General features: G+C 31.4%; 1 protein-coding gene across 1 annotated transcript in view; it reads left to right on the forward strand.

Annotated features, from left to right (window-relative positions):
• LOC106471504 (serine/threonine-protein phosphatase 6 regulatory ankyrin repeat subunit B-like) overlaps positions 1 to 14,980 on the forward strand; it is a gene marked incomplete at its 3' end in the record, with an annotated part of 79,291 nt that overhangs the window by 30,498 nt on the left and 33,813 nt on the right. The window contains exons 14-16 of the mRNA XM_013932106.2: positions 4,279 to 4,428; positions 8,135 to 8,248; positions 8,475 to 8,516. Of these exons, the coding sequence (XP_013787560.2) occupies positions 4,279 to 4,428; positions 8,135 to 8,248; positions 8,475 to 8,516 (306 nt within the window). The remainder of the gene's footprint in view (positions 1 to 4,278; positions 4,429 to 8,134; positions 8,249 to 8,474; positions 8,517 to 14,980) is intronic.

The raw sequence follows: 14,980 nt of genomic DNA on the forward strand, positions 1-14,980 counted from the left end.
TTTCAATGTGTTCTACATACTTTCCCATGCTTAGCATCTGCTGTAGCTCATATGTTAGAGGACCAGCTTGTCAAATTATCGGGTATGAAGTTGCTGTACAGCTAGCATGTATCACAACGACACTAAATAAGTCACTTCACTGTAACATCCAAGTTACTGTTGGGCAAATTCAAGTGCATTGACCATCGTTGATACTCTTTGGGACACTGTAGGACTTTTTCTCATAGTAGAAGATTCTACAATAGATCCAAAGGAAGTAACACTTCCCATCTAAGCATGAACATGTTCAGCAAACAGCCTATTGATCCCTGTTCCAATACTTTATATGCCATCATTACATATGACAATCATTTTTCCCAGTAAGTTCTTTTGGAAATAGCAAACTTTGCAAATATTCCGTTAAGCCATCAGAATGGGGGTGATAAGGTGAAGTATGATTCTTCACCACATTTAACACTTTACACACCTCAGCAAACAGTTGACTATTGAAGTTAGCTCCCTGGTCCATGTGAATTTCTTCTGGTACTCTGAATCATGCTATCTTGTTCTTGACTAACACATCCATGATAGTCTCAGCTTGTATATCAGCAAACAGATACGATTCAGCTCACTTTGTGAAGTAGTCAATGACAATGAATATGTATTGATGTCCTCTTGCAGTCTCTGGCAGTAGACAAGCTATATTCAAGACAATTCTATGCAAAGGAAGCCCAACAATTCTCTTTAGTTTACCATGTTTTAGCCAGTGTTTCTTCTGGGTGGCACACATTTTGACTTACTCATAGCCAGAAGATCTACTGTTTAATTTTAGCACATAAAGTGGGGTATATTGTGATGTTCTCCAGTCTTTGTGTTGTGCAAAGTCCAGAGTATTTCTAGCTGTAGAACACAGCTATAGCACTGTTGGAGCACCGTGCCTTGCAAACTTGCAACTGCTTATAAAGATGTCACAGGTTATGTATGTCTATTTTATGCTCCTCTGCTAGTACCAGCTGGGCTTAATCTTGCTAGATAGCAAGGAACATCCACACTAGGTCAAGGTCATTCAATTTCTCATCCCAGAGCTTCTGAAGCATTAACTTTCGTATCCATCCTTTGATGGATTCATCTGCTTCATGGTCAACTTTCACTATGGAAGAAACAGCCACAGTTCCAAGTTCCACATGGTGTCCAGGATCAGAACATTTCACAAACAAACAAAATTTCACCATATGGCATGATGATCCATCCACATTTTTATGTTGTGTACCTAGCCAATGAACTATGAAGAAGTTATATGCTTGTAGAATTGTTATCCAACATGCTATCATCAGTTCCAGACTTATAAAATTTCAAAGAAACATTGTCCACCATGATGGTAAACTTTCTACAATATAAAAGTAGTGGTGATAGTGTTTCATGAAGCAACCACTACAAGCAGCTCTTTCTTCACCATACAGTATTTGCATTCAGGAGCTTTAAGCATATGACTAGCTTATGTGATTACATATTCTACTCGGTCATGCAGTTATGATAACACTGCTTTGTCTCCATTTTCACTGGCTTCTGTGTCTAAGAGAAACTCGTGGTCCTGATGGGAATAAGCCAGCACTAAAGCAACCTTAAGGGATCAGAATGCTTGCTTACAGTCTTCTCTCCATCCAAAGTACTCTTTCACTTTCTTGAGAGCCAATAGGGGCGCTGTTATATTCAAGAAGTTGATCACAAATTGTCAGTAGTGTGACATAAAACCAAGGAAAAATTATTAATTAGTAAAAGTATATTATTAAAATATTTATGAAAATATTATTATCAGATACTATAATTACCAACTAGTATAATCATATGTTCTGGCTGGTATTCTGCTGCTGTCTTCATGGAAGTCCTGAGAAAAACTGTGTTTGTGGTGATAGTGGCCAAGATTCATACCTGGGTCTTCTTGGTAGAAAACCTTTGTGGTGGTGTGCTGTCCACTCAATTTGGGTCCCCTCTGGAACTTGATTCAACTGTTTGAATCCTTTCAAGAAGGGATTCCAGGTTTTGCCGACTTCATATGCTAGGTTGACTGAGTGTGTTATCAGTAGGTGGTTGTATAAAGCTTCTTTTATCCTAGTTGTATGGTCTTCCTCTCTGACATAATGGGTTCTTGTAGATCAGTTGGCATTACCAAGTCTTGTGTGTCTGCTGTGCTCTTGCATTTGAACTTTGTTGGTCTGTTTGCTTCTACAATGTATTGGACTCCATATTCACAGGAAATGGTGTAAGTGGTATTTTTGCTCTCTGTTAGTTGGTTGTTATGTAGTAACTGCAATCTTACTGTGATGTATTTAAACTGTTATACTTTGTTGTTTAAATATACTCTGTATGTTTTAAAAGAGATCTTTGACAAGGGGCATTCAGGGTAATATGGATATGTTTCTGTAATTTTCTTCCTGCTAATTCTTAATGTTTTATTTTCTTTATTTCCTGTGTCAAGTTTTCAGGGTATTCATTGTTAATGAGGGTTGTAGTGATCTGGTTTCTTCTTCTACATTAACAAATTTTGTTCAGCCAGAAAACTAAGTGGTTAATGATACCCATTTTTACACTGTTGGAGATGTTTAATTTGTAATCAAAGTTTTTACTAGTTTCCTATAAACTCTGGCTCAGAATGGCCAGGCTGCTTGTCTTGCAATCTGAAGGTTGCAGGTTAGAATCTCCGTACCACTAAACATGCTCACTCTTTCAGCCATGGGGGCATTATAATGTGACGGTCAATCCCACTATTCAATGGTAAAAGAGTAGCCCAAGAGTTGGCAGTAGGTGGTGATGACTAGCTGCCTTCCCTTTAGTCTTTCACTGCTAAATTAGGGATGGCTAGCACAGATAGCCCTCGTGTAGCTTTGCACAAAATTCAAAACAAACCAAACCTGTAAACCCTTGTGATATTGTGGTTTATGAGCTATATGTCTTGGTAAGCATCAAATCTAGGAATGTTGATCAAATAACATTTGTGCAACTTGAAGTCTAGTAAGATCCCAGTAATTGCAGATTCTGGATTATTTGCATTAAGTATATCAGGTACTTATTATACGCATTATTGTAATTGGTAAGTTTTAATCGGTTAATTCTAGGTTCATGTGTGAGTGTAGTCCAAGGTAATGAAGAATTGCCCATTATATTCACATTAAAAAAAAGAATAGAGTGAAAATGTACATTTAATTTTTAGTTTTTTGATACTCATCTATTTGCCTGGGATAATAAACAAGTATGTCAATGATATGTAGTTATTTTAGTCTTAAGTCCTATTGTTGTTAATTACTTTAAAAACAAGGTTTAATAATGTTGAATCATTTGTAAACATACTGGGAGGCAAAGAAACTGCTGAATTCAGAGAAATCATTGTCAGCATTATTTGTATACAGACACAAAAAATATATTTAAAAAACACAAAGAAGGCCTAAGACAAAGTTTAAGAAAGAAATAAAATACTAGGTATGATGGTAATAAAATCTAGGAAAACTTTGACATTTAGGCCTTAAACTCTTCTTCAGGTGATGTTTGTTACAGTGAAACCAAGTTTTATATCCTCCTATTGTTACCTTCAAGTAATATTCAAATGTGCTCTGTGTATTCATTGAACTATGTTTTGCATGTTCTTCTGTTGTTACCTTTTTAGTGATATTCAAATGTGCTCTGTGTAATTGATTTTAACAAACTTCACCTGAAGAAGAGTTTAAGCCCAAAATGTTGTATCAACTTAATTTTATTACAATCATATCTAGGTTTTGTCTTTCTTAAACTTAGCATTATTTCCTAGTTAATTAGTACTGGCAAAATAATGAAAGAACCAAAAGCTGATATAAAAAGCTTTAAAGCATAAAACATGATGCATAAAATTAAAATATATTTTATTAAGAAAAAGTGTAGCTAAATGATGACTAAAATAACAGTATGAGGTTTCGAGGTGAGAAATTAAGCCTGAATCAGCTAAAACAATGTTGTTCAAGTTTAGTTTGAGATTTTTTGCTCACTTTTAAAATTTATTATTACTGAAATTATTGGGTATATTATTAGAAATATCATTGTTTGTCTTAGGTTTCTTAAAAAAATTGTGTTGTGATCTCTCAGAAATGGTTTAAATAGCTCAGTTGCCATTTCCTTCTCATAATGAAAGTCTTAATTGGAAAATGTAATAGTTAATTTTGAACTAAAAGACTGATGTTGACTTCTGGGACTTGTTAAAAGTAATTAACTCCAAAGTAGTGATTTAACTAGGATTTCAGTTGTTATTAAATGTTCTTTTAAAATGGTTTTTAGGGATGCCTTGTTTTAGCAAAAGAATTTTTAGACCATGGATGTGAATTGACATTAGAGGAAGATGCAGTCGGAGATACATTACTACACTCATTTATCCAGCAGGCTTTAGACAAAGATGTTTTACCATTGTTGAAAGCTTTTCTTAATGCAGTGAGTATACAAGTGTTTAGTCATTAAACAACCAACAGACAAAAACATTTCTATTTCTAGAGTAATCTTTATTAACACAGTAAATGTTTATGTTTATTCATTAACTCTCTCAACACGGGCTCGGTCAATTTGACTGACCACATGACCTATTTGTACTCATTTAAAGTCTTTATAGTGTTGATACTACTAACTTTTAGTATAGTATGTATATCTTCACAAATTCTGGCAGACTTTCAGTAAACATACAAAACATAATATTTTTTAATGAAGTATTTTTAATAAACTTAAAAAAGATTTGTCTGTGAATATATCGAGTATTTGTTTTGACTGGTCTGTGTGCAAAGTGATTTTCATGTTAAGATTATAAATATCTCATCTCGAAAATCTCAAATTTCATTTGTGTAATCTCTAAAATGTCCTAAATACATTTCAACTGTTTGTTTTCAGTAAAACTTTATATTTTATCTGTTATTTTCTCTACTCTAACTCTATACAAGGTCAGTCAAATTGACCAACCTTGTAACCACGAAAAAAAAATCTAAATAAATATATATTATCCTTTTTGTCTTCCTAGAAGGACTTCAAATTGTAATATAAAACTACATTCGTTTGTCCTAAGTAGCTGTAAACTCGTAACAGTATACATCTATTTATAATTTAATTCTATTATTTTATTGCCCTTTCATTGACCTTTGAACTATGCCTAACCATTTGTGCCATTATAAGTTGTAAATAACTTGGGGAATATGGAGCTTGTGTTACTCTGTTGAATTACGTTACTCGTGAACTGCTCAAGTATGTGCCTCATGAAATATTTTTATTATATTATTATTATTATTTGTTTTACCTTATCTAACCTAAAGAGATACATATTTTTACATTTTAGCTACTTTTATAATAATAAATAAATAATAAACATGAAAAACAAGAAATAAAATACTTACCCAAGTCTCCTTTTTTTTTTTAGTTGACTGTCAATGACACTTAACCCTACTTAGAATAATAATATGCAAAAGGCAAACAATGGCCTCTAACTATCACAATTTTTTCTGGCTTTCTAACTATGTGACAAGAGCAGTTACAAATTCATCCAAGCCAGTCGTTATCTTTCCCATGAAGCTTGTACTAAAAGAGAAATTGACAATACTCTGTTCAGAATACAATTTAATATAAAACATCATTTGATAGATGAAAACCTTGGCTTTCTGTTGGTTATAGATAATATAGAATTAAATGTAAGAGAGAACTATTAACAAATCCTGAAAGAAAGGATGGGTGTGGAAAGAGGTGTTTGATTTTATATTTGATAGCTTTGTAACCAAACAAAATTGAAGGCTATAAAAATTATGGTTTGTCTGATCAATGCTAATTTTATAGTGAGTAATTTATGTTAAATTTCATACTTATTGGAGGGGTGTTGGATAAAATAGAGAAGAGAAGATACTTAGAGAAAATGTGTCACATGTGTCACACTAAAGGAAATTCTGGATTTTTTAAAATAATGCCTTATAAAGTTAAGAACTTAAAAGTTATACGCTATTAAAATATGGATTATTAACTATGATTTTATGTATACTAATTGGTATAACATAAATAAAAAGTGTTTTAATAAAATTTTGAATGTAAGTCACTAAAACCTTGTAACATGCATGGTAAATGATGTCCAGGCAGAGAGGATTAAATAAGCTTTAAATAAAAGTTAAACTAAAGTACTTGTAATATAAAAATTAGAGTTTTTTTATGGATTAAACAAATCATATGTTTTTAAAAACAATGTTTCAATAGATTTACCTAACATTGTAAAGTTGATCCAATTGAACAATGTAACTGTTGCAGTGTTAAGAGCAATACTGTATTGCTAGGCAACAAAGTAAAAACAAATTAAACTGTTAATTAGGAGAAATTAAAATAAATATAATTTTACATCTGAATGCTGGTTAATGTTAGGTTTTTGTTTTTAACCCTTTTGCAATAGGTACCCCTTTTTGCACAAGTCACTGAGTTGCATTCAAGATTTAAGTAAACAACTTTACTAGCAGTATATCTCAATGAAATTAACATTATATAATGTACGTTATAATTTGAAGTTTTATGTTATTCAAGTTTTAATTCCTTCATTTTAAAAGAAGCTATAAAAATACTTAAACTTCATTTTTTATTCTTACGTGATGCACAAGCATACTTAAATCTGAACTTTCGTAATCTCTAACTTGAATCAGCCAACTACACTGTCTGTAATTGTATATCTAGACAAAAATCATATTTACTGCACTATTTACATGTATGTTCCAAAGTTCTTTGGCTGAGTTCAGTTGAAACAAGAAATATATTTTGCCAACCCTTAATGGATGCCACACCACCTTCTATACTTAGCCTTGAGATTTACAAGCCACGTGTACTTATTTGATGCACGTGTTTATAACCATTATAAAGAGCTCATTTTATGCTATAATTCAACAATTGTTATTTTGAAATTGGTGCACATTTGTTGTTATCAGGTAGATATAACTCCCGATAGTATTGTTGGATGCTTTGTCCATGATAGCACTTATGGTTGTTTCTTACCTAATTATGTTATAGTTGGAGAGAAAGTTAGCTTGTATTTAGGTTTTACTTTTATATTTTAGTTAATTATGTATTATTCATCTTTAAAAATGTATAATTGAAAGATTTTTTAAATATATATCACACTTTACCTCAGTTCTCAAGGCTTACGATATTATATGAGTGCAAGAAAATTTTACCGAAGGCTTGCACATCTCCGCCAAAGATACTGTAACATGCCCCAAGGGCATTGTTGACTTGTGTCGAGATGAATAGTAAATGATAAAGAACAGAAAACGAAAATAAAACATTACAAATTAACTATATGTTAAAAGGAAAGACCTGAAATTATGAATATAACCAAAAGAACTTTTCAGATATTCTTCAAAAAAAATTTTCTGTTTCTTAATTTTAAACATTTCATTGCACTGTATGCTGATGATAATATGTACAATTAGTAATATGGTAGAGAAAATGAAAAATATAATATAAACATTTACCTTAAAAAACGTTTGATGAATCATTTAGGAGGTTCTAGAGGTTATGCAAAATACACATGAAAAACTGAAGATGAAAAAAATATTTCTATACTTAAATGAAAGTCACCTTGCAACCGAACTATTAAGAGTTTTAGTGCATTTAACTACAATAGATAAAATAACATATGTTTAGTAAAAATACTTAATTAAACTAATATCATTCTTTGATACCAGTATTTGTGAGGAAAACTCAAGAGTTATCATATGTATTGTTGCACATATATCCTTCCCAAGATGGGCTCCTGTATTTTACACGATCCTGCTGGAAAAGGGTTAAATACAGACAGATTCTTTTATTTTTCTTCCACTTATATTATTTTCTCTGCCTATGATTTTAACATTTGGAAAAACAAAAATGTGTTTATTTTTAGTCATATTTAATTTAGCTGATGCTATGCTTTAAAGGTCTGCAAAAAGTCCAGGAATTTTGTCAGTCACTTCAGTGTTGTTTGAGTAGGATATTGAAGATCATTTTAACTAACTTTCATACCTTATTCTTCTTTATATTCCCAAATCATCCCTCAAGAAGGAAAGTCCACCATCCAAAATACCTCTCATGTTGTTTTTTACCTGAATTATTTGTTTATTTAATATCATTAATATCTCTTACGCATGTATTTCAGGAGAGTAGTTCATCCAACTATTCCCCTTGTGAAACTCTGCGCCAAATGGCTACAAAGTACAACAGAAATTGTCGTACCCCTTTGTTAGAAGCCTTGTGGTCTTTGAAGACAACAGTAAGCTGCTTTCATTGTTTTCATATGATTTTAAACTTTGTTTTTACTTCTTTGATATGATTTTTGTGTAAAGAGTTATTTGGAATTTTATTTTTAATAAACTTGCATCGAGATGTGTTATAGTGATTTTTCTTTTATTTAATAGTGCATAAAGCTGTTAACTGGAACTTGAAAACATGTTTTTTTACCTCAGAGTCAGCTCTCTTTTCTTTTCTTATTTCCTTAGGAAAGACCCAAATCTGTTAAACAACTTCTGCATTTTATCAAAGTAAGTTCCATAAGACATTTACCACATCTTCATAGATCAGAGCACATCAATGTATAAACTTAATAGTACAACAATTAGTTTATAAAGAAAGCTTTATTATGTAATTTCTTGTTCACTATGCTGCAGTTTTTTATAGATTATGCATGTTTGCTTTTATATTTATATATATGTGTTCCCACTGCTATGGAAACTCTACTTCCACAGATACTAATTACCAAAGCACATTTTACCATTCTGATGTTGTGGTTTGGTCCCTAATTATTTGTCTTGATTTTGTCCTAGCAGTTTTGAAATTTATATTATACACACACATACACAGATCAGTTAAGTTTCTATGGGTATTTGGAACAGTATACAGGGCAATAAAATATCTACCAGTCTTGCAGACATTCATTAGGAACTATCAGAAACCTGCAAATATTTGCAACAGTACTTCTTTAAATACAGGATTTCTAGAGTAATACAAAAAAATTCTAATCACAGACACCAAAATCCAAGTCCAGTTATCTTAGGCTTAACATTAGTTAAGTCCTTATTAAGTGTGGCCTATTCTTGATATAATAATGAATTAAAACTAACTTGTGTACATGCACATGCACATTTAGATAATAAAGTGTGTGTTTATTTTCGGGACAGACAAAAATGTGTATTATTATAAAAAATTGTGGGTTGTACAATCCATTGGTTTCTTGAAATGGCACTACCATCCTGAGGATGGATATAGTAATTAAGAATAATTAGCAGCATTGAATAACTGTTATAGTGGCAATCTTAGTACAATTTCCAGAGAGAAGTAGGATGCATTCCCTGTGATTCTGTATGAATGTATGCAAAATATCTCATCTATATGTTTGTTTACTCTATAGTTTGTTCCAAATACCTATAATGGCTTTATATTCACTCTATGCATAAAGAAATACTAATATAATAATTGTAGTGCTTTTTATGGTGTGTCCATTTTGGAAACTTTTTTGCTCAAGTTTGGGTAACTTTACACATTGAGTTGTCATAGCTAGTTTGGAAACATTACAGGAATGTTCCTCGGAATATTATTTTATAACCTGCTTTATGCTACGTTCTAAATAGTATGCTTAATGGTGACCCTGATGGTGGAGTGACATTTTAGTTTGGGGGTACTCAAAAGAGGGAATTGGGTCTTGGATAAGGAAATCTAACTTCTTTATTTCTGGATCCATAGAATTTTGTGGGAAGTCTTTTTCTTATGCTGCTGTAGTGCATTTCCTCTGCCTTAGTGATACAAATGTAATTAAGCAGTACAAATAGGCCTATTTATGATACACCAGTGCAGTTTTGTAAATAGGTCTGTGTTGGTATGACCATAGGAATTCCACAGAATTATAGATTGGTTATTCTAATGAAATGTTTAAAAAAATTTTTGATATAGAATATTATACTTGTTTGATAGAAAGTTTAAGTAACTCTGGATATTTATATGAAAACTTGTACGGCTCAAGTATAATTCTCAGTTATACAATACCTTATGTGTAATTGTATGGAGGCTATTGTATGTTAGCTGCATAAGACAATTATATGTGGCATAATCTTTGGATAAGTTGTGTCTCTTTCTCTTTTCTTGCTTTTTTTTATTGTACCTCCTTAACAAACTCTCTTGTCTCACTAGCTATCTTGTGTTATGACAGTTACACAGTAATAAACTACCAACTTGTATAATAACCACAAGTATTTTTAACTATTCAAAGTAAATAAGTGTTCATACACGATGTGGATTTATTTTCCTAAATATTCCTTCTACCTGGTGTTATAAATGAATGCCTCACATTTAATAGTCCACACCACAGTTGCCAATGGATACCTCACAGGACTTGACTTTCAATCTTCTTGAAGTTATTGACACCAAAAATTATAGAACGTACTAGTACTCTTCCGTAGGCACTTAACTTCAGCAAGTCTACGACACAATCCAGAGAAATCAAATTTCTATGCACAGGCAGTAATATTCATAACTGCCAAACCCTACAACAACATCAGCAACTTGCGCATTACACATGAAAGAAACAAACAAACAAAAACAACATCTCTCGTTGGTTCAATCAGTCCTTTTTATACTTTCAGGGGAAGACTTGAAGTCACGTGCTGTGTGTCACAGTTGTAATACTCAATGAGATAATGTCACAATACAGCAAGCCAAGTTATTCAGTACGTTACAATTAATGAAATAAAATATACCCATTACACAAAATACTTTTTAGCATAATATTCCAAATTACTCAGGACATTACAATCAATGAAATAAAATATTGTACCCATTACACAAAATACTCTTTAGCGTAATATTTGCCTGTTATCATAAAATGTACTAGAACTTATAAAGTAGTCATTTAACTTCATCTACTGATTTTAAAATTATTTTTTTATTTTTTGAAATGATATCGGGCCAAATCATTAACCACATTATAAATATGTTTAAAAATTCCTTTGTCTTATATCAACACCATGTTTTCTAAAGTGTACTGGAAAAAGTAATACATCAAACCTAATTATGGCAATTTCATGAAAACTTCTTGTTCATAATACATAGTTCATCTTACTGTTATAGGTGGAAAACTTATATACCTATCTAATTATTAACAAGTACTTTGACTAACTACACTAGTTAAAGCATATAATAATTTCAGTAAATTTGTCATCAAAAATAAAATTAAAAGACTGGTTTAAATTTGGGTTGCATTGCCCGTTTCAAACTTCTGTGTTCTTGAAATACTGGTCTCAAATTATTATGTTGCAGGCTATGTATCATTTTATAGTTAGCATAAAACTATATTTGGTTATGTCCTTATATTAACCATGTATATGTATATATACACATTGTTTTATAGCTTGTAAATGTTAAGTACATATCATATGGTTGTATAGATATTTTGGTAGTACCCCTAGAAGATAGTTACCATATTGATCTCTCGAACTTAAGCTTACCACAGAAAATAGTTTTGTTAGTGGTTTGCTCTTCTGTATTCACACATACAGTCCTAGTTTCATATGAATGGTGACACATCACTCTGTTATCTTACTCAACACTTAGGTACACAACACACTTGTAAGGCTGATGTTTTTCACTTTAACAGTGGAGTACTCTTTTATATTTCTCTACAAGAACTTATATTCTAAAACATACATACTTCTTGTCTGTGTTAAGTTATGCTTACCAATTGTCAATTAAAGGCTTTTACTAATACTTCTTATTAGTATAAATATATACTGTGTTCTTGTTGGGCTTAGGATTCTTCTACAGTAAATGTCTTGTAGGAAGTTGTCTTTATAATTCATTGATGTTGAAACTATTGAATGTCGCATGCAATACACTAACGTTGAGAATATAGAGATTTCTAGAAGGCAGGCAGCTGATTAAGTGATAAACATATAAGTAGTGTGAGATGAAAAGAAACAATTGACAGACATAGCAAAAAAGAGTAAAGTCACAGCCAAGGAAAAGTTCAGCATGAAGTTAACTGCCGTAGAAGTGATGAGCCTAACGTTTAATATGTTAGAGTAAGACTAACAGTTTTAAAGGAGACAAGTAGTATAATTTATTTTGTTAAAATGTGGTTCTAAAGTAATTGAATCAGCCTGAGTACACTTTGACAAAAGGAACAAAGGATATTTTCATAAAAGAAGATCAAACAATTACTAGAAGAGCAGTATATGACTGCGGTAACTTGCTACACAGTTGTAAGTGAATTATACACAGAATACTAGTGTAATAGAAATAGGGAAAGGTAGTTCAGCTTGTCAACTGAAATTTTGAAGTAATTAAATAGGCCTAAGTGAACTTTTAACTCTATCAAAACATGGTAGGTCAATTTGAACAAGTCATGTGACCTTTTGTACTCATTTAAAGTTGATACAAATTTAATACTTATAACTCTTAATATATTGGATATATCTTCACGAAATTTGGCAGTCTGTCAGTTGCTATTACGAGTCTTTCACATACAAAAAGTCATATTTCTTAGTGAAGTATTTTTAATAAAATAAAATAAAGATTTGTCCATGAATATATTGAGTATTTGTTTTGAATAGTCCGTGTGCAAAGAAATTTTCATGTTAAAATTAAAAATACTTTTCATCATCTCAGAAATCTCAAGTTTCCTTTGTGTAATCCCTAAAACCTCCTAAATGCATTTCAAATGTTTTTTTTTTTCACTAAATCTTTGTAGTTTATATGTTATTTTGTCTACCCTATCTCAAAACGGGATTGGTCAATTAAATCAACCTCATAACCACCAAAAAAAAAAATCGAAATAAACCAAAATTAACCTTCTTTTCTTTTTAGAATGACTTCAAATCGTAACATGAAACTACATTCGTTTATCCTAAGTAGCTCTAAGTTCGTAACATTATACATCTATTTATAATTAAATTTTATTATTTTATTGCTCTTTGAACCGTGTCTAACTTCTGTTCGTGCCATTATAAGTTGTAAATCACTCGGGGAACATGCAGCTTACGTTACACTATCGAATTACATTATGCACGAGCTGCTCGCATGCATGCCTCATAAACCATTTTAATTATATTCTTATTATTACTTATTTTACTTAACCTAGTCTTAAATAACTTAAAATGATCTGTACTTTTAATTTGAATTATTTTTATGATAATAAATAAAGAATAAATATGAAAAACAAGAAATAAAGAACTTACCCAGTCTTCTTTTTTCTTGCCCTTGATTGTTGAGGGGAGTTAAGCCTGATTTTGTATAGTAATTACAGTAAAGCACTTAACAATTTAATAATGCACCAAAGAATATAGACTAATAACATGCAAAAAGTAGACAAATTCATTTACCTCTCAAAATTTTCCTGGCTTTCTAACAAGCCATTACAAATTCATCCAAGCTAGTCGTTAACTTCCCACAGGAATGATGTTGTTACTCCGAGTGAAACTGATGATTATCTGTTCAGAATACAACGTTATACAATAATCATTTAATAGATGAAAACCTTGACTTTCTTTTGGTTATAGGTAATATATAATGAAACGTAAGAGGGATTTATCAATAAATTGTGAAAGAGAGGATATGGCAGGAGGGGTCTGATTTTCTATTTGATAGCTCTGTAACTAAACAGAATTGAAGACTATAAAAATTATGGTTTGTTTGAGCAATAATAATTTTATAGAGTATTTTATGTTTAATTTCATACATTTTCGAGGAGTGATGAATAAAATAGGGATGATGACATGCTAAGATAAAATGTGTCACGTGGACTAGTGGAAATTCAGGATTTTTTATATATATTTCCTTGTATAATTAAGAACTTAAAACTTGTATACGATTAACACTTGGATTATTAGCTATAATTTTATGCTATTCTAATTGGTATAACATAAACAAAAAATAGTTTAATAAAATTTTGAATGTAAGACACTAAAACCTTGTGTCATGTGCAGTAAAGAGTACCCAGGGAGAGAGGGTTAACAAGAAGAAGGTAATCATATAGTGTTTATGATATCCCTATGATCTTTTTAGTGTAAAGAATTTGTTGTACATACGTTAAACTAGTTCTGAATATATATATATTATTTTGAAAACAAGTGGAGTGTGTGCTATTCATATGTCACTGAATTTATTTCTAACAAGCCACAGACATTTACTGTAGAAGAATCCTAAGCCCAACAAGAACACAGTATATATGTATACTAATAAGAAGTATTAGTAAAAGCCTTTAATTGACAATTGGTAAGCATAACTTAACACAGACAAGAAGTATGTATGTTTTAGAATATAAGTTCTTGTAGAGAAACATAAAAGAGAATCCCACTGTTAAAGAGAAAATCATCAATCTTACAAGTGTGTTGTGTATCGAAGCATTGAGTAAGGTAAGTATTATTGGAAATATATTTTGGGTATTAGAAAATGCTAACGTGGACAAGCATGACTCAGGGTTAGTGTGCCAGACACTTAATCTGCAGGTCCATCATTCTTGTCCTGTTACTGCAAAAACTAAAGCTTTGCACTTTGGAGACATTGGTGCATTATGTAGGAGACAGTTAAATTCAATTATTCCATTGGACAAGATAAGCCCAACAGTTAGCAGTTGGTGCTGTTGACTAGCTGCCTTCGATTCCTTTAGTCTGTTGTTTCAAAATTAGAAACAACTAATGCAGATAGCTCTTGAGTAACTCTACATAAATATCCAAAAACAAATAAACTTTTCAATGAGCATCTTATTAAAGTAGGAGAGGATCAAGCACTGAGTGTTCAGACAAAGTAAAATTATTAGTTGAAGTTCAAACATTCACAACTTGAAAGTAATCATCAGAAAATAATAATATTTAGTAGATAAAGTAATGAAATGAAGGGAAAAGCAGCTCCAATTCTTCCAAAAATAACAATCGTAAAGAAACTCTGATCATGAAACATGCATGTGGAGAACTGTACAAAAACAACATCAATCATACCATTTAATACATTCTGCCTTTCA

Source organism: Limulus polyphemus, unplaced genomic scaffold (genome assembly GCF_000517525.1).
Source record: "Limulus polyphemus unplaced genomic scaffold, Limulus_polyphemus-2.1.2 Scaffold4662, whole genome shotgun sequence".
Taxonomy (NCBI): Eukaryota; Metazoa; Arthropoda; class Merostomata; order Xiphosura; family Limulidae; genus Limulus; species Limulus polyphemus.